Raw genomic sequence first — 19,757 nt, 5'->3', positions numbered from 1 at the left:
GGAGGTTAGAGGCATTTTGGGGTAAAAGTGGGACACTAGGCCATGTTACATAATTCAAGGGTGCTGAATCTGAAAAACATGGTACCCAAGCACATGTTTTTGTTTTTAACCTTCCAATTAGCATAACAAAATGGCTGCACTATTTCTTCAATAACTATAACAAAGCAAGCAAAACTGACAAATAAAGTGTATATATCTATGTTCTGAGGTTCAGACAATGTTTGTAAGGTGTTTTTATGTAATTAGTGGTAAGCTTACTTCTAAATATGCAAATTAGAGGCCACCATCACAGAAAACGGTTTAGTACTCAAAGGGGTCCATATGCATCCCGCTTATTTTCTTATCTTTTCTACTTATCTGTATATTTTGGCATCCCTAGCACATCTAAAATACAAATGTGCATGATCTCATGTACAAGTCCTGGGTAAAGTATCCTTTTGGCCCCTGGTGACCCAAAATACATGGAAGTCAATGGAGTGACATTCCAAAAGTTGTGTCATGGGGGTTTCTGCCTTGTACCGCACGAGCCTTGTTCAACAGTCTGATGACAGGCAGTGTCGTCAGGCTGGTCTCAGACCTTTGCTCTTCCTTGGACCTACTTGCGGATTATACCAGTGTCAGTCTACTTTATGTGGATTATGCGGTCGGCACGCACTGACATTTTGCACTTTAATCCCATTACAACGCACTGACTGGTCTTTTTTGGGGGTCTTTTTCTAGCACCTTAACTAACGTTCATAAGTAAATTATATCATGCACAATATACTGCTATAATATGCTGCTAATGCTCACGCACCTTATATCTTATCTCGGGTATGTGTAAATATGTAGATAATTTGTTTGTTTTCTTTGATTGATCTCCTTTCACTTCAACTCTAACTTTTGTGTACTGGATTCAATATTTAGATATTTTATATTAATTTGATTGTAAATCAGTTGCAGGTGTTCATGCTACATGGTGACACACACACACACACACACACACACACACACACACACACACACACACACACACACACACACACACACACACACACACACACACACACACACACACTCTCTCTCTCTCTCTCTCTCACACACACACACACACACACACACACACACACACACCACACACACACACACACACACACACACACACACACACACACACACACACACACACACGACTTGTAGGCCTGAAGAAGGTCTCCTCATTCATTAGAAGGACAATTTCAGCCACCAGAAGCTGAAGGGTGTTTTCAATGAGTCTAACGCAGTTAATGTGAAGTTGGAAGTTGAATGGCCTTACATAGGAGGGGGGTGTGTCTGATCAAATTCATATCAAATATCTAAATATTGAATCTGAGTCAGACTACTTAAAAGCTGCCTGAGGTGCACACAAAAGTCAGAGTCAGACATTAAAATGACCCAAGAAGTGTTTTAAAGTGAGAAAGTTGCGATGCAAGGCATTGTGAGCTTGTAGATCTGCTGTTTTCAAAAGATTTTTTATCCATTTTACACATTTGAAAACTTGTGAAATGGAACATTCTGCATAATGAGTAGTACTTTCTACTTTTGGTTTAATTTATTTTTTTGGTGAGATCTGACGTTCATAGTGACAAAACACTGTCCCAAAAAAAAAAAAAACACATTAGTCTCGCTAGACGAGATTGAAATCTCGAGATTTCAATCTCGTCTAGCGAGACTTCTTTTTTTTTTTTTTTTTTTTTTTTTGGCTGCATAGTGTTCTGTCACTATGAACGTCAGATCTCACAAAAAAAAAAAAAAAAAAAAGCTATTAAAATATGTGATCTAACCTAAGGCCTATCCGCGCACCTTTTAAGCTGTGGCGGCTCAGGGGTGGAGTTATGAATGTTTTCTACTGTACCATTCATCCTAAGATATCATAACGTCATAGAAAAGGTAAGAAAACTTTAGTCCAAAATTCTCCTTTAAGTATATTTTATTACCAATACTTAAGTACATTTTGAATTCCGGACTTTTACTTGTAACAGAGTATTTCTACATTGCATTGATACTGATATTGATATTGATACTTTTACTTTAGTAAAGCAAGAACTTTTTCCACCACTGATGAAACCTTACCACTGTCTTCAGAATGAGATTTTACATCCTAGTGGTACAGTGTCGCCCCCTGGCGTTCATAACACGACTCAGTTCTTCAAAGTCACGTGATTTCCTGGAAAAGGAGTGTCTGGTGGAAGCAAGCAGCAGTCCAGAAGCGTTGCCAGGTCCGCTTATTATAAGCGACTCCATAGTTGCTTGTAAATATTGGTAGTTGCGGGTTGCGTTTTTTTGGGGCTGTGTTGTTGCTTATTTGGGCTCGTTTCACAATGTTTAAATTATTGTAACCAGTGGTTCTCAAATATTTTCATACCAATACTTTTGTACTTTTACTCAAGTTTTTTTTATTGATTGATTGATTGATTGATTGATTGATTGATTGATTGAATACTATTATTTAGAAGTTTGCAGAGAAAAAAGCACATGGAAGTACAGTCCACATTAAGGTCAACTAAATACGATTGAAAAAGCCCAGAAAAGCCACAATGGCTTGAAGTACATTTTGAAGTACATTTTGAAATCCGGACTTTTACTTGTAACTATGTATTCTACATTGCATTATTGACACTTTTACTTAAATAAAAAAATCTGAGTACTTTTTCCACCACTGGTGCCCTAGTTGCTTCTTTTGGGCTTGTTTTCCTAGACCTGGTTGTTGCTTATTTCATTGGTTCTCAAAGTGGGGTCCTTGAGGGAGTTCCAGGGGGTCCCCAGCTAAATGATAGATTAGGCACCAAATGGACCCTTATGGGTCTGTAACTCTGAGAGTGTACAAATGGAACCAAATGGACCCGTTAGGGTCTTACAGTTAAATTGACATAGATTTTACAATATAAATTGCGGTCCAAGTGATAGAAATGCCATTAAATGGGGGTCTGTAGCCCTAATGCATGTCAAAATGGGGGTCCTTGAAATTAAAATGGTTGAGAATCACTGCTAGAGCCATAAAAAAATCTTCTCTTATAGGGGGTCCCTGGCATATCTTTTGAAATGGGGGTCCGCGGGCTAATAAGTGTCAATTTGGGGGTTCTTAATTGACATGAAAAAGTTTGAGAACCACTGGCTTATTTCTCTCACAAAATCTGGCAACGTTGGCAGTGGCAGCAGTTCAGTTCTCGGGCAGAGAGCGTCTTTCTGTCTCTGTCTGTCAGAGAGAAACCAAGACTGATCAGGTAAACGAAACCTAACTTTTCTTCCTTGTTTTATTTACAAACAACCCGATCTCTGCATTATTATATGGTCGTGATCAAAGCCAACCATATTTTTTTTGCTTTTGCATGAATGAAGTTGCTCATATTATATTGTTTATTCTTAAATCATAAAAGGTTCATAATATTTTAGCTGTAGTTTTTCCCACAAAGGCAGCAGAGATATATCATATATAAACGATCGGGGGATAGAAACTAGCTGTTGAACTTCTTTAAAAAAAAAAAAAAAATGTAGTGTTGTTTTTGATACAAATACCCAATTAAAGGGATATTTCACTTTCAAATAAAATAAACAATAACAAAATACTTACAAAATAAATGAAAAAAGCAATGGAAAAATCTATGATGTTGATTTTCCCATTACTTTTTAATCTATTTTTTTTTACATATTTCTTTAATGTTTATTTTATTTGAAAGTGAAATATCGCTTTAAGTTAAGAATAACAATAACAACACGAGGGGGTTTTGGGCGTGCTCCCATGCATAGCTGAAAGGCTTATGCATGGGTAACAACAACACCAAACAGGATGGTTTATATATTACATTCTATGGCTGATAGACTGATGTGTCTTGGACTAAAGCAGGATACAGTTCTATATATTTCATTTGTACGTCATAATTTGACAAGTGTTTGAATACTTTATTAACAGTTTTCACAGGGAAGTACAGTTCAATACAAGGTCTGTTAAGAGGATTTTAAACCCAAGAAAGCACTATATGGCTTGTTTCTATTGAGGTCCTTTAAGTCATTGGTTCTCAAAGTGGGGTCCGGGGACCCCCAGGGGTCCTTGAGGGAGTTCCAGGGGGTCCCCAGCTAAATGATAGATTAGGCACCAAATGGACCCTTTTGGGTCTGTAACTCTGAGAGTGTACAAATGGAACCAAATGGGGGTCCCAGAGATATAAATGCCACTAAATGGGGGTCCGTAGCCCTAATGCATGTAAAACTGGGGGTCCTTGAAATTGAAATGGTTGAGAATCACTGCTAGAGCCGTAAAAATCTTCTCTTATTGGGGTCCCTGGCTTATCTTTTCAAATGGGGGTCCGTGGGGTAATAAGTGTCAATTTGGGGGTCCTTGACATGAAAAAGTTTGAGAACCACTGGTTAAGAGGATTTTAAACCCAAGAAAGCACTATGGCTTGTTTCTATTGAGGTCCTTTGTTAAAGGGGTAGTTCACCCCCAAAATAACTTTTTTTCTATTGATTACTGACCATCTGGAGCCTTGAATTCATAGATATTTTTTTGTTTTTGTCACATTCCTAAGCCAATAATTTGATTATAATAAATGTGTCCCCATTGATTCCGGTAGGAGACACAAATGCATTTGTGTCTCCTACCGGAATCAATGGGGCTAAATTTATTATAATCAAATAATAAAGGAAGGAATGCGACAAAAACAAATAAATATCCATGAATTCAAGGCTCCATGGGGTGAGTAATCAATAGAAAAAAAGTTATTTGGGGGGTGAACTACCCCTTTAAGTGTGTGAGGTTTCAGCCTGCAGTCAGAGAGTCAGAGTCAGTGTCCACATTAAGCATCCCAAAACCTACAGTGTTTCAGCGCGCCTGGCGCACTCTGTGCGTTATGACCCGATTATAACTCATTATGACGCATGGAGTCTGCCTCCATCAGTGGTGGGAAAAATACTCTCATTTTTTACTTAAGTAAAAGTATCAATACGACAATTTAGAAATACTCTAGTAAAAGTCTGGTATTCAAAATGTTCTTAAAAGTATTGCATCAAACTATACTTAAACTTAAAGTACCAAAAGTAAAAGTACTCATTATGAAGAAATCTTCCATTTTATGTTTTCAAAATGTATAAAATCATTTGGAAATAGCAGATCTACAAGCTCACAAGATCGCACTATTACATTTTGTTGTGTGGCAATTAATCTCAAGTAGGCTACAATTTCATGATCGTGACAGACAGCCTTAACTGAAATCCATCATTCTGCGGGATTTCCTGGGGGAACCACATCTGCACAACTGCTGTTCACTGCTTGCCAGGCCACCCTTATGTTGGCATTGCCAACATGTAAGGGTGGCCCAATTCAAGCACGTGACCGTCTGTAAAAGTGTGATTAGACTTCAGTGTGGCATGATTTCAGGACAAACGTGCTGATGAGCAGTGGTGGAAAGTAACTAAGTACATTTACTTAAGTACTGTACTTAAGTACAATTTGAGGTATTTGTGCTCCAATTTCCAATACTTTTACTTCTACTCCACTACATCTCGGATCCAAATATTGCATTTTTACTCCACTACATTTATTTGAAAACTTTAGTTAGTCCTACTAGTTACTTTGTAGATTTTGATTATTTTTACAAAACATACATTAACCACTTCAGCCCTAGATTTCTGCCATTTGAAAATAGCAAATCTCACAATGTGTCGCGATGCGACTCATTGTAGCTTGTAGATCTGCAATTTTCAAAAGATTCTGCATAATGAGTACTTTTACTTTTGGTACTTTAAGTTATGATCATTTTGATTACAATCATTTTGTACTTTTACTCAAGTGCATTTTGAATTCTGGACTTTTACTTCTAACAGAGTATTTCTTCAGTGCAGTATTGATACTTTTACTTAAGTCCAACATTTGAGTACTTTTTCCACTACTGCTGATGGGTGCGTGACTGTTGGCTGTAAATTATATTTAGTCCATTAACTGTTGGGTACAAAAGCTCAAACTCCTCAGTGATGGTCAAGATGCATTAGCAATACAATACCAGTTGGGCTTCATGAGTCATGCTGGTGCTTAGAGAAAGCAATAAATGACTCCTCTTTTAATTGACTGTAAAAATCTCCATGATTCTCTCTCTCTCTCAGCCTTAACGAAAGGAGCATATACATTATACTGTATATGCCCTGTAATCAGTGGTGGAAAAAGTACTCACAATCTTTACTTGAGTAAAAGTATCAATACTGCAATATAGAAATACTCTACTGTTACAAGTAAAAGTCCAGAATTCTAAATGTACTTGAGTAAAAGTACAAAAGTATTGGCATCAAAATGTACTTAAAGTACCAAAGTAAAAGTACTCATTATACAAAATGTCCCATTTCACGTTTTCAAATGTATAAACATCTTTTGAAAATAGGAGATGTGACGCATTGTGAGCTTGTAGATCGGCTATTTTCAAATGGACAAAATGTATATAGGGCTGAAGTCGTTAATGTATGTATTGTAATTTAAAGAAAAAGTAACTAGTAACTAAAGTTTTCAAATAATTGTAGTGGAGTAAGTCTCTGAGATGTAGCGAAGTAGAAGTAAAAGTATTGTAAATTGGCAATACTGAAGTAAAGTACAAATACCTCAAAATTGTACTTATGAACAGTACTTGTGTAAATGTACTTAGTTACTTTCCACCACTGTAATAGAGATAGCCTAAGGCTCGTATAATTTGTTTTTTAACACACTGTCTCAAGGGGGCCGGGAGTATTATCCTCACAATGCTAATGACGCAATGTTTATGTTTTGTTACAGTTTTCGCAGTCATGCCTTCTAAGGTCCGCTCCACACGCAAACTGTGCGCCTGGATCGTAGAACAGGTGAGTTTTGTGTGCTGTCGTTGACCCATTGAATGGGTCAACCATTCAATCTGGGAACACATCTCTGTCATTTTAGATTTCTTTGGGCTATTCAAAAATAGCAGATCTACAAGCTCATAGCGCGGCACCGAGTGCCGCGCTATGAGCTTGTAGATCTGCTATTTTAGAACATTTGTGCAAATCTTTGAATATATATATTTTTAAAACGGAAGCAAAGATTTGAGTTACAAATGTTCGCTTTAAAAAATATACAATCAATGATTTGCAAAAAAAATCCACGATTTTTCAAAGAATAGCAGATCTACAAGCTCATAGTGCGGCACTCGGTGCCGCGCTATGAGCTTGTATATCTGCTGTTTTTGAATAGCCCAAAGAAATCTTAAAATGACACAGAATGCGTTCCCGGTTTGAATGGGTTAATTAAATAAAGCTAGGAACAGCAGTTGGTTCAACCAGTGCTACCATCCTGCCAATACTGGAAAAAAAACAGTGTTTCAGTACAAATATATATTTATTTCATTTATAAAATACAAAAATATGTTTCAATGGTCAAGAGTATAATAGGTGTGATAAATTGTGTAATTGATCTGTTTGTATGTCGATCTTTAGTATTTATTGGTGTTGACGGTGGTGATGTTTATGACTCCAGGTCAACAGTGAGAGGTATCCAGGCGTGATATGGGACGATGAGTCCAAAACCATGTTCCGTATCCCATGGAAGCACGCTGGCAAGCAGGACTTCCGCAGCGACGAGGACGCAGCCTTCTTCAAGGTAGAAAGAAAGAAAGAAACAAATATTCCCGGTAACACTTTTCTTAAAGGTCTAACTTTCAACCTCAGGGACAGCATGCATGCCCCAGAACAACATATTGTATCAGAGCATAATATCCTCTAATGTACGGTGTCTTAGACTATAGACATGAGTCATACAGTACATTTGTATTTGGCTCAGTTTTTACTTCATTTTTAGATAGTAGAGAGTCAGGAAACTGAAGTCAGGGAGAGGAAACAAATGGTCTCCAACCGGAAACATCATGCTGTCACGCACTATCCGGTCATTTGGAAACTTGTGAATTAGGAATGGAAACCATTTGAAGGATAGCTCTCCTACAGTATATCCAAAAATATAACGTACAGTATGTGACTATAATATCCATGATAGTGTCCCCCCCCCTTATCTAACTTAAAGGATTATTTTCCCCATTTCTCAGCATCATCTCTATGCTGTATTATGCTCACTATGTGTGAGCTTCACCATTTCTGCCTACATGCTCTGTGTCTCAGAGGTGGGCTGTGGATGGTTAGAAAATGTCCCTACTGATGACATCATCAGTGGTCATTTCAAACAGGATTTCAACGTGCTAACTTTCCAGGAGGAGAATGGCTATAGTTGAAGTTAGCTTGGAACAGAGCCATTCAAGGAGAGTTACGTCACCTCTGTCCACTTATTCGGGCCAGGTCTTCTACATAGCCTTCTATTGGCGAATAGTGACAAAGCCCGAAACCGGAAGTTTACGGAATGCATTGGAGTCTATGGGCGTTTGCAACTATTTCCTGTTTACATGAACCACGTGACCGATGCTGTTTCTGCCCCCTCAGTGGCGGAACTCTCTAATATAGAGCTCTGGCTTGGAATCCCCGCCGATAATGTCATTGGGAGACAGGTTTCTGAATTGTCCACAGCCCACCTCTGTGACGCAGAGCGAGTAGACAGAAATGGTGCCATGATAATGAGCGTTAATGAGGACCGATTATATGAAGATGAGGTCGAAAATGGGTGAACTGTTCCTGTAACTCAATTCACCGCTGCATGTTGATTGATAATTGACAGCAGCCTGTGTCTTGTCTCAGCAATATGCATTGGTGTGACTGTGTGCGCTTGCCTCTCTCACATTAATGTCACTGTTAATCTGAGGAGTGAGCAACGTCTCCCTCTTCTTCGTGAGGGCAAAACAAGGAGCACTTTGTACTGCTGTATAATAGCAGCCATTATCAGGGTTACAGAGAGACAGAAAAAAGAGAGAGACACACATGTACAGTTAACTGCACAAGTAACCCCCCCCTCCTTTCTCCTCCAGGCGTGGGCAGAGTACAAGGGAAATCCCAAGAAACGTTCCGTTTCTGACACGGCAGCTACCTGGAAGACGCGAATGCGCTGTGCCCTCAACAAAAGCCACGAGTTCAGTGAGGTCTCTGACCGGTCGCAGCTGGACATCACTGAGCCGTACAAGGTGTACCGCCTGGTTCCCCTCAGTGAACAAGGTGAGATCAAAGCCCAGGTCTCCTTTTCTTTTGTAGCACTGTTGGTAAGCCTGTAGAAAGCACTAAGCTTGAAAAATAAACTCCAAACATGGCATGGTATGGAACATGTGGAGCATGTTGCTCCATAGGCCTCTAAGCTCTATATTGAGAGTATGACACAACTATTATGACTTAGTGGCTCTACGGAAGCCTTATGGGTCCATAATATTAGTATTAATGTAGAATGTATAAATATGGCACCTCTTACAGTCACCACTAAATCCACAGTGAGGAAAGGTAAGCAAGGAGAGTTTAATTGGAGAGCACATTTCATACACAGAATTTAAAGTGCTTTACTGTACATAAGGTATCAAAAGACTTAAGGCTTTTGAAGATAAATAAAGATATGGGAGTAAAACCCACACCCAGAAGGAGGGAGCGCACACCTGTGTTGATGAGGTGCTGGCACAGCTCTTAGCCACGATGCAAACGATGTTTATTTTAAAATGAAAACAAAGTTTCAACAGTGAAGTCTTCCTCAGGGTTTTAGTCAAACCCACACCACCATATGAGTAGATATGCGGCACAGATAATCTGCAAACCACATCCTGATGAAAGAGCGGGCATAACATGTGATTGTCTACTTGCACCACCATAGACTGTCTGGGTTTGCACACACCATTGCATATGCCAGGAAACCATGGCAGCAAAGAAGAACACCCTTGGGCGTCTCTCCCGTTATATAAGTGGTCCACTGATACACACCCTAACCGCCAAACGGGAGAGACATCTCAACACTTAATCTGATTAGTGTTGCAAAATGTACATGTTTTACATGAAAAGGTCCCTCTGGACTTGTCTAACTTGTTTGATGTGAACGCATATTATGAACACAATGAAACGGCTACGGCCTGCGGGGCAAACATTTCAGCGAGACAGAGAAGCACCTGACCAAAGTTCATCACGTTCACATCAGCTGGTGTTTGAGTGCTCTGCACATATGATCTTATCTGCTGCTAGCTTTTATGATCCTGCAACTACTGTAAAAACGTCACACTAGGTACTGTAGGTATTTGCTTTTTTTTTTAGCTAGTAAAGTACAGGGTAAACTGTTGCGCCCTTCTTTGTTCAGGGTTGACTGCAGGTGCGGTGGTCTCAAAAACATCAAGGAAAACAGGCACCACATTACACATGAAAATGCTGTGTAACCTTTTTGTTCTGTAATGTTATGTAGGTCCACGCCCCACCATTGCCATGGCGATATCCTTGAGTAGTGATCCTCAGCACCTGAGCTGATCTAGAGCCCTATAAAAGCAACTTGTCTGCCTGTGATCCACTCACATAGCCCTGACGAAGGTCCCAGGACCGAAACATCACTTTGAGCACAGTGCACTTTATGAGCATGTTAAAATAAAATCAATACCATTTTCATAGTCTCTGTCGTAAAGAGTCTTCCTTAATAGTTAATGCAGAGAGTGAGTCTTTTGCTGCAAGGTTTCCTTGGTTTTGGAGCCATCATAGCTATTTTGTTTTTATTTTCAACAATATTGAAAAGATATATTGGCTATATGTGTTGTGTTATATATTATGTTTTCTTTTACAACGACTATAACTAAATGCATGTGCCCAGTGTTTAGCTTAACCAAAACGACACCCGCACGTCTGGTTCTATTGGTTCAGGAGTGGAGGTGTTAACTGGTTGTGTTACTATTGGTTAATGAGCGTTTAGAGCAAGTTCAGTCAGGGAACTCAGTGCGGCAAGTTCCCTATTGGTAGGGGAGATGTAGTGTGCCTTCTCAGTGTACCTAAAAGCAGATACATTCAGTGGTGGAAAAAGTACTGAAATGTTTTACTTAAGTAAAAGTATCAAGACTGCAATGTAGAAATACTCCGTTACAAGTAAAAGTCTGGAATTCAAAATGTACTTGAGTAAAAGTACAAAAGTAGTGGTATAGTAAATGTACTAAAAGTACCAAAAAGTAAAAGTACTAACATGTTTGAAAATAGCAGATCTACAAGCTCACAACGCGTCGCAATTTGAGCTTGTAGATCGTCTATTTTCAAATAGCCTAGGTATAAAATAGGGCTAAAGTGGTTAATGTATGTTTTATAATGTAATAATTTATATCTGCAAAGTAACTAGTAACCAAAGTTTTCAAATAATTGTAGTGGAGTAAAAGTACAATAGTTGCCTCTGAGATGTAGTGGAGTAAAAGTAAAGGTATAGACAATTGGGAAATACTCCAGTAAAGTCAAAGTACCTCAACATTGTACTTAAGTACAGCACTTGAGTAAATGTACTTAGTTACTTTACACCACTGCCTAAAAGCAGATACATTCAGTGGCAAAACTAAATAAATGTATTGCTCATTTTATCTTCATTAAACAAAGTGGTTCTGTTGGTTGTGTTGGGTCAGGAGTGGTGGAGCCTCCGCAGAAGAAGAGCCACCAAAGGGCAACCAAACAGACCCGAAAGAGGAAGCTCAGCGAGTCAGGAGGTCAGGAACCTCTGCCCTGTGTCAAACACATAAAGGAGGAAGCAGCCACCCCTCAGCTGGTGAGTCATCCTTCCCCACCGTGTGTGTGTGTGTGTGTGTGTGTGTGTGTGTGTGTGTGTGTGTGTGTGTGTGTGTGTGTGTGTGTGTGTGTGTGTGTGTGTGTGTGTGTGTGTGTGTGTGTGTGTGTGTGTGTGTGTGTGTGTGTGTGTGTGTGTGTGTGTGTGTGTGTGTGTGTGTGTGTGTGTGTGTGTGTGGAAGGGAGGAGTGTATGGTTGTGCCCGCGGTGCTTAAGGGTTAAGCAGTTAAAAGAGGAAGTGTTCACTTGTCAGAACTTGTGTGTGTGTGTGTGTGTGTGTGTGTGTGTGTGTGTGTGTGTGTGTGTGTGCGTGTGCGTGTGTGTGTGTATGTGTGTGCATGCGTGCGTGCGTGCGCGGCGTGTGTGTGGCTTAGTTTGATTCATGTGACACCGTGGAAAACCAAACGCGCACACGCACACGCACACACACACACACACACACACACACACACACACACACACACACACACACACACACACACACACACACACACACACACACACACACACACACACACACACACACACAGATTTGTTGAATGTTTATTAGTCACGCTCCTGGTGTGTAAGATTTCTGTCAATACGGTTATTGTATTGAATATAATAATAATAACAATAATTATACTTGTATAACACCATACAAAAAAAAGGATCTATAAAAACCTATAAGAAAGCATTGTAAAAAGGTAAAAGTATACATACATAGATGTTTCAGTAACGTGTTGCTGGTGTGATTGCAGTGCATTGAGGACATCCAGCTGGGAGGAGAGGTGACGGTGGAGACACAGGAACCAGCCCAGCAGATCATCACCTTTCAGACAGGAGGACGTACGTTCAACCATCCCCTATCTCTCCCTCTTTTTTTAACCCATTAAGACCTAAGACCGATTCTACAAAATGTCTTCTAAATCCTAACAGTTTTTTTGGGAAAAACCTATGTTGCTATATCAGTGGTGCTCAAACTTTTTCATGTCAAGGACCCCCAAAACGATATGAATTTGGCTGCGGACCCCCATCTCAAAACATTTTGTTCCAGGGACCCCCAGAAGCATTCGCTTTAAAAGAATATATGTTCAAAGATTTGCACACATTTTCACAGTTTTTCACAATTTTTCAAAAATAGCAGATCTACAAGCTTCTATATCTGCTATTTTTGAATAGCCAAAGTGTAAAATAATGCTTTTTAGCTCAAATCTAAAAATGACGTCCCAGGTCTTAATGGGTTAAAGATTGTTTTGGGGTCTTTTCTGCCTTTATTGGATAGTACAGGGGGGCTCGGGAAGCAAACCCGGGACAAGCTGTCAGGCATCAAAGGTACCACTTGGCCATTGGCACCTCTAACCATCCTCTCTCTAAAACCCTGGCCGGTCCATCAGCACCCCCATGAACACCCATGATGACACCTGATTCTATGTTTTGGTAACGCACCGAAAATAGCAGATCTACAAGGGTCAGAGTGCGTCACATCGTGAGCTGGTAGATCTGCTATTTCTGAGTGTGCGACACCGGCGCGCAACTGAAGGTCTTCTACACACCAGGAGCGTGACTGTTAAACGTTGCAAATATGTTGCGTCAATACAGGTGGAGGCCTTTTATTTACGGGGAAAATTGCACCTCGTTTAGGAAAGAAAAAAAACGAATAGATTGCGTGATTGCATCACTTTATCGTTGCATAATAATCACCTTCTGTGGAAGTACTCCTAAATGACACAAACTGTAATTGGATAATATATCTCTGCTGTCCGGCAGAAACCAGCTAACTCCAAAATGTTCATTTTTCAGGAAATGACAAAAACAAAACAAAAAAGTGGAGTTAGGAGGTTTTGTTCGTCATTGATAAGAACAGCTGAATGGACCTCCAAGCTCACAATGAGGTTGGAGGTCAAAAGGGGGTGGAGCCTGGAGTCAGCAAAACCAGCTAACTCCACCCCCCTTTGGTGGAGTTAGCTGGTTTAGCAGAAAGTTTGAGGATCCAATGGAGTTAGCTGGTTTTGTCAGAAGCGTTTTTTCTTATACTTTTCATTGTTTTTTTTTATTTTTACCAACACACAGACGTAAGGGTGTTCAATAGCACTGATTTATGGAATAAAATGCAAAAGCATCAAAATGGAGTTAGCTGGTTTCTGCCGGACAGCAACGATTTTATATTTTGGGTCAATGAAAACAAACAAACAAACAAAAAAATAAAACTTGTGTAAGGTCCTTACGCATAATTCAAATGCATAATTATGCGTAATAATTCAATAAATATACTGCCCCCCTTTTTTCTCTCTAGTTAATTAATATTGTTACAATTAAAATATGATTTGGATGTGTGGTATTAAAGCCATACTTTATTCTGTAAATGACTCTCTCTCTCTCTCTCTCTCTCTCTCTCTCTCTCTCTCTCTCTCTCTCTCTCTCTGTAGTGGTGGATGATGAGCTCCTGTTCGACATGCGGCTGGAGACTGCCCCACCCTGTGCAGGAGGTAATGACATCATAATCATAACAATATAGCAGAGCAAACACCACCAATTCTGATAGCTGCTGCCTAGCAACATCATATACATGACATACTGTACCTGTAACACAGCAGTGAGATATCACAGTAACCTAGCCTTGACAACGTCATCGTGGGATTTCTCTGCAGTTTGAATAATTAATAATTAACGGGTACACACGGGTCATGTTGACTTCCACGCTGGCAACGTTATCAACGTTCCTGAATTCTTTGTATTTCTTTCTCTCTCTCTTCCTTTCTCTCCCTAACTCACTCTTCTTGTCTCCCTCTCTCTCGTATCTCTATATCCCTCCCACTCTCTCATCACTTTTTCTCTCTCCCCTTCTCTCCCTCCCTCTCGTCTCTCTCTCCCCTTCTCTCCCTCTCTCTCGTCTCTACCCCTCTCTCTCCCCTTCTCTCCCTCCCTCTCGTCTCTCTCTTTGAATAGCTAGCGGGACCTAATTAGCCATCAATTATTTGAGTTGCAGCTGGTGCCTTATACAGTACCCATGTTGCTTATCTGCTTTTTTAGTTGTCCTCTACATTGGACATTTTATGAATGTATTTATAATTTAATATATTTTTCTGTGTCTCTGCTACACACGCCCCCCCCCCCCCCCCCCCCCCCCAACACGTTGCACTAAGTTTGCACACACATTCACAAAGAACGAGAATGAAAGAACGCATCAATGCGATCTTGGCAATCAATGTGTGAACAGATATATACAAATATATATTTTTTTTTCTGGTGATTTCTGTGTTTTTAGCATGTTTTAACAGTGTATTTTGCATGATTTTCTGTACAGCACTTTGTAAACCCTGGTTGTGAAATGTGCTATATAAATAAAGTGGATTGGATTGGATTGGATATGGTCATATATCGTTGCTGTCGGGCAGAAACCAGCTAACTCCAGTTTTGAGCTTTTTCATTGCTTTCCATAAATCAGTGCTATCGAACACCCTTTACGTCTGTGTGTTGGTTAAAAAAATATTGAACAAATAAAAAGTATTAACCCATTGATACCTGGAACGCATCTGTGTCACTTTAGATTTCTTTGGCTATTCAAAAATAGCAGATATACAAGCTCATAGCGCGGCACCGAGTGCCACGCTATGAGCTTGTAGATCTGCTATTTTTGAAAAATCGAGGAAAAAAAATGTGGGTTTTTCTTTCAAAAAATTTTTAGGATTTAGAAGACATTTCTAGAATCTTCTCAGGTCTTAATGGGTTAAAAAGCGCTTCTGACAAAACCAGCTAACTCCATTGGATCCTCAAACTTTCTGCTAAACCAGCTAACTCCACCCTTTTGACCTCCAACCTCATTGTGAGCTTGGAGGTCCATTTAGCTGTTCTTATCAATGAAAAATGAATATTTTGGAGTTAGCTGGTTTCTGCCCGGCAGCAGTGATATGCATTTTTGTCAATAAAAACGTCACTCTCTCTCATATGTCTCCCTCTGTCCCCCCCCCCCCCCCCTCTCTCTCTCTCTCTCCCTCCCTCCAGTAGTCCAGGACTCGTACCAGGTCACGGTGAGCTACATGGGCCAAGAGGTGGTGCGGCGGGACGTCCCGGGAAGCGACGTCCGCGTCGCCTACGTCCCTTCCTCGTCCGCCCCGCCGACCCCGGCCCACCTGGTGTCCGGCGGGTTCCCCCGCGTCGCCCTCCCCGAGCCGCGCCCCGGGGCCCCCCAGGACTCCGGCCCCGCGTTCAGGCGCCAGCTCCACGACCTGTCCTCGTTGCTGTACTTCATGGAGAAAGGCGTGGTCCTGGGCACCTCGGCCCTGGGCGTCTACGCCACGCGCTACTGCCAGGGCCGGGTGTTCTGGACGGGCCCGCACACGGACGCGCCGGGCCTGCACAAGATGGAGCGCAGCGAGCACTTGCTGGTCTTCAGCAAGAGCGCCTTCAACCGGCGTGAGTCGCCTTTATTCAGACTACTGCATGTTAAGAATGACTTTAAACCACTCAAGGCCTATTTTATACTTGTGTCGTACGAAAACTGGTTGCTTGTTTCTCTCCAGAACCTGGCAACTTGGTGTTGCCAGGTAGAGAAACAAGCAACCAGTGTTAAATCGTTCGGCAGTAGCGCTAGCCTCTCAGGAACTTTCAGCGCACGTTTGACTATCATGAGACTCTACAATGAGTTGTAGTAGAGAAAAAAATAACTTTGCATCGGTTATAATAGACGAATTTCCCTAAGCCACGCGCTCCCATTATGACAACGGAGGGGGTTGAAAAAATGACGACAGGGGAATCTCTGGAAAAAAACAATGCCACTTTTTACGTCGGTAGGTGAGTAACGACACATCAAAGAGAACACTTAAAATGTCCGGAATTCTCCTTTAAAGGGATAGTTCACCCCCAAAATGACATTTCTTTCTATCGATTAGTCACCCCATGGAGACTTGAATTCATTGATATTTGTTTTTTTAGATTTTTTTTGTCGCATTCCTAAGCCAATAATTTGATGAACGGCAGCGGTTCCGGCAGGAGACACAAAGAGTCTCTCCCTTTGTGTCTCCTACCGGAACCGCTGTCTACTGGTCCGCTGGTCATCAAATTATTGGCGAGTGCGAGAAAACACGTGAGAAAACATATCCATGAATTCAAGTCTCCATGGGGTGAACTGTCCCTTTAATGCTAATTATTTTATAAAATAATGTCCCTTTACTTATTTTTTTTCATTGTCATTAGGGCGTTATTGTACTGTATATACAACATCACAACAGTATGAATTAACTTGCATATTCAAATATTTACAGGAGGTAAAATGGAATAAATTGTGAAATGAAAATTTCAATCGGGACAAAACTAAACCAATTCAGAATAGTAATCTAGTTTGATACCAAATGAGAAAAAATAAATAACGGAATGAATGAATACAAATAAAAACAGGAAGGAGGGGGCTTGGATTGGGGTGCAGAAAGACAGAGCTTCACCTTATTCTTCTCTGTTTTTTTTTTATTGTTGAACATTTTTGCCTACAATGACATGGCCAGGCTGAGAGAGTGGTTAATGGTTGCTGGTGGTTGTTTTGTGGTTTGCAGAGCTGGAGCATTTCCGTGTGCACGGCGGTGAGCCTCCTCAGTGCAGCATCACTCTGTGTTTCGGCGAAGAGTTGAGCAACACAGAGGACCCGTCCAGCAAACTGATCATCACTCAGGTACCACACGCTCACTCACTCACTCACTCACTCACTCACGCATCCACCGTTGGTTCCGATCCAACTGCTCTTAACCCATTAAGACACCCATTATTCAAAAATAGCAGATCTACAAGCTCAGAGCTTGTAGATCTGCTATTTTTGAAAAATCGTGAAAAATTGCTTCTGGGGGATTCTACAAATGTCTTCTAAATCCTTTTTCTTTTTTTTCCTCTTTTTTTTAACTTATGTTGCCATTTATCAGTGGTTCTTAAACTTTTTCATGTCAAGGACCCCTAAAATGATATGTATTTGTCTGCGGACCCCCATCTGAAAATATTTTGTTCCAGGGACCCCCAGAAGCAAAGATTTGAGTTTAAAATGTATATATATATATTGAAAGATTTTAACACATTTTCACAAAAAATTGCAGATCTACAAGCTCATAGCGCGGCACTCGGTCATTTTGAATAGCCCAAAGAAATCTTAAAATGACACAGATGCCTTCCCGGTCTTAATGGGTTAAATCAGATCAGTCAACAGAACAGCATGGAATGCAAAGATGGCTATAAACACATTTTGAGTTGCTTGCATTTTGTTTGCTGTGATGCTTTGCATATGGGCGCTCACTCTTACAGAAGGGAGGGGAGATTGTGTCTCATTCATTTTTCCCTTCCAGATTTTCTTAACTGGTCCAGGAATCTAAAAGGATCACTTTTCAGCCACAACATAGCTTTTCTAACCGTGAGGCTGTCACAGGCCCGGCGCCACGGGGGGGCCTGAGGGGGCCTGGCACCCTCAGTTTCAAATTGTGCCCCCTCAGTTTATTTAGAAAAATAAAATAAAAAATGAAATCTTATTTTTTTATAATTAATTTTTTGATTTAAAAAATCGGTAAAATCAGGCAAGAATATGAATTAAATAACATAAGCCTAACCTAACCCTAACCCTAACCCTAAAACTGAAATAAAGTAACCAAAAAATGCCCCAAAACGGCCACAATCCGCGCAATTAACCGCAAATTTGCAGCATTCTTATTTGCTGCGCGCGCGCGCATGCTGCACGACTGGTGTGCACCCTCACAATTTTCAACTGCACCCTCAGTCATTTCATCCTGGCGCCGGGCCTGGGCTGTCATTACTCAAAGATAGATAGATAGATAGATGGATTATGGTCCTCAGAGTGCACACATTGACAACATGAAGCTGTAGCTCAAACAGGGGGGTTCACAAGGGTCGGGGAGTGTTGTTGAGGTAACTATGTTACTAATCCATTTGTGTCTCTGTGTTGTAGATCACACTGCCGTGGGCTCAGCAGCAGGTCCGGGAAGCACAGGGAGCCTTTCTTCTCTTTCAGTGCCTGGCGGCCAGCCCGCTGGGAGAAATCACCCTCAACCTGGTCCCGTGCCCCTGAAGGAGCCAGACTTGAACTGATTTATACTTCATCAAACGACCATGTCATATTACAAAAATGAGGTTAGAAGAGGTGTGTGTGTTTTTGCAGCTAACACGCCACATGCTTTGATCGATTGAATACTTTACAGTGGTGGAAAAAGTACTCAAATGTTTTACTTAAGTAAAAGTATCAATACTGCACTGTAGAAGTACTCTGTTACAAGTAAAAGTCCGGAATTCTAAATTTACTTGAGTAAAAGTACAGAAGTACTGGAATCAAAATGTACTTAAAGTACCAAAAGTAAAAGTACAAAAATGTTTGAAAATAGCCGATCTACAAGCTCACAACGCGTCGCAAAGCGACGCGTTGTGAGCTTGTAGATCTGCTATTTTCAAATAGCCTAGGTATAAAATAGGGCTAAAGTGGTTAATGTATGTTTCGTAATATCATAATTTATATCTGAAAAGTAACTAGTAACTAAAGTTTTCAAGTACTTGTAGTGGAGTAAAAGTACAATAGTAGAAGTAACAGTATTGGAAATTGGAAATACTCAAGTAAAGTACAAATACCTCAAAATTGTATTTAAGTACAGTACTTAAGTAAATGTACTTAGTTACTTTCCACCACTGGTACTTTATTATTAACAAGTTTGATAACAGCACACAACGTACAGTCAAATGTTATGCTAAAAGCATAGCACGAAAATCCCCGGGGGGGCTTGTTTACATTGTGGTCTATTGTACTCAGTACGTGAATTGTATCAGCCCCATGCTGCTAGCAAGCCAAGGAGAGTGAATCTCTGAATATTTTTTCACATATTGTGAATTTCCGTGCGAATGTTTTTCACACTTAGTGGGAAAGCCACGTCGTTATTTTAGATACCGTCCTAGTTTCAGTTTGTGTAATTCATTTTTTTGTCGTATGACACGGTCATATGACAAAGTATAAAACGAGCCTTCAAGGCATTGCAGAACGCTACATCAGTTCATCTCACTAATTATTAGCTCATCCCTCTTAGGTTGAGGGGTGTGTGCACGTGAAGTCAAGTCACCGGGTATAGCTGCGGGTATACCTGGTGCAATTAAAA

The 19,757-nt window shown here is 40.6% G+C and overlaps 1 protein-coding gene across 2 annotated transcripts; it reads left to right on the top strand.

Moving 5' to 3' along the window:
* The first annotated feature begins 3,174 nt into the window (after positions 1-3,174).
* irf9 (interferon regulatory factor 9) lies at positions 3,175-18,950 on the top strand. Of its 2 annotated transcripts, none has more exons than XM_080417759.1 (10): positions 3,175-3,242; positions 6,773-6,837; positions 7,487-7,609; positions 8,916-9,099; positions 11,496-11,635; positions 12,393-12,480; positions 14,061-14,120; positions 15,640-16,047; positions 17,181-17,296; positions 18,569-18,950. In XM_080417759.1, exons 2-10 carry the CDS (start codon positions 6,784-6,786, stop codon positions 18,686-18,688), a joined length of 1,293 nt encoding a protein of 430 aa, XP_080273885.1. In that variant the 5' UTR covers positions 3,175-3,242; positions 6,773-6,783; the 3' UTR covers positions 18,689-18,950. The 2 variants fall into 2 exon arrangements, with proteins under 2 accessions (XP_080273885.1, XP_080273884.1); XM_080417758.1 differs by having other exon boundaries at positions 15,637-16,047; positions 18,569-18,949.
* Positions 18,951-19,757: the final 807 nt, after the last annotated feature.

The sequence above is a fragment of the Gymnoscopelus braueri genome (assembly GCF_963280865.1).
Source record: "Gymnoscopelus braueri genome assembly, chromosome: 21".
Classification (NCBI taxonomy): domain Eukaryota; kingdom Metazoa; phylum Chordata; class Actinopteri; order Myctophiformes; family Myctophidae; genus Gymnoscopelus; species Gymnoscopelus braueri.
Note: the sequence above shows the minus strand (reverse complement) of the source record. Positions and strands in the feature narration are given on the sequence as shown.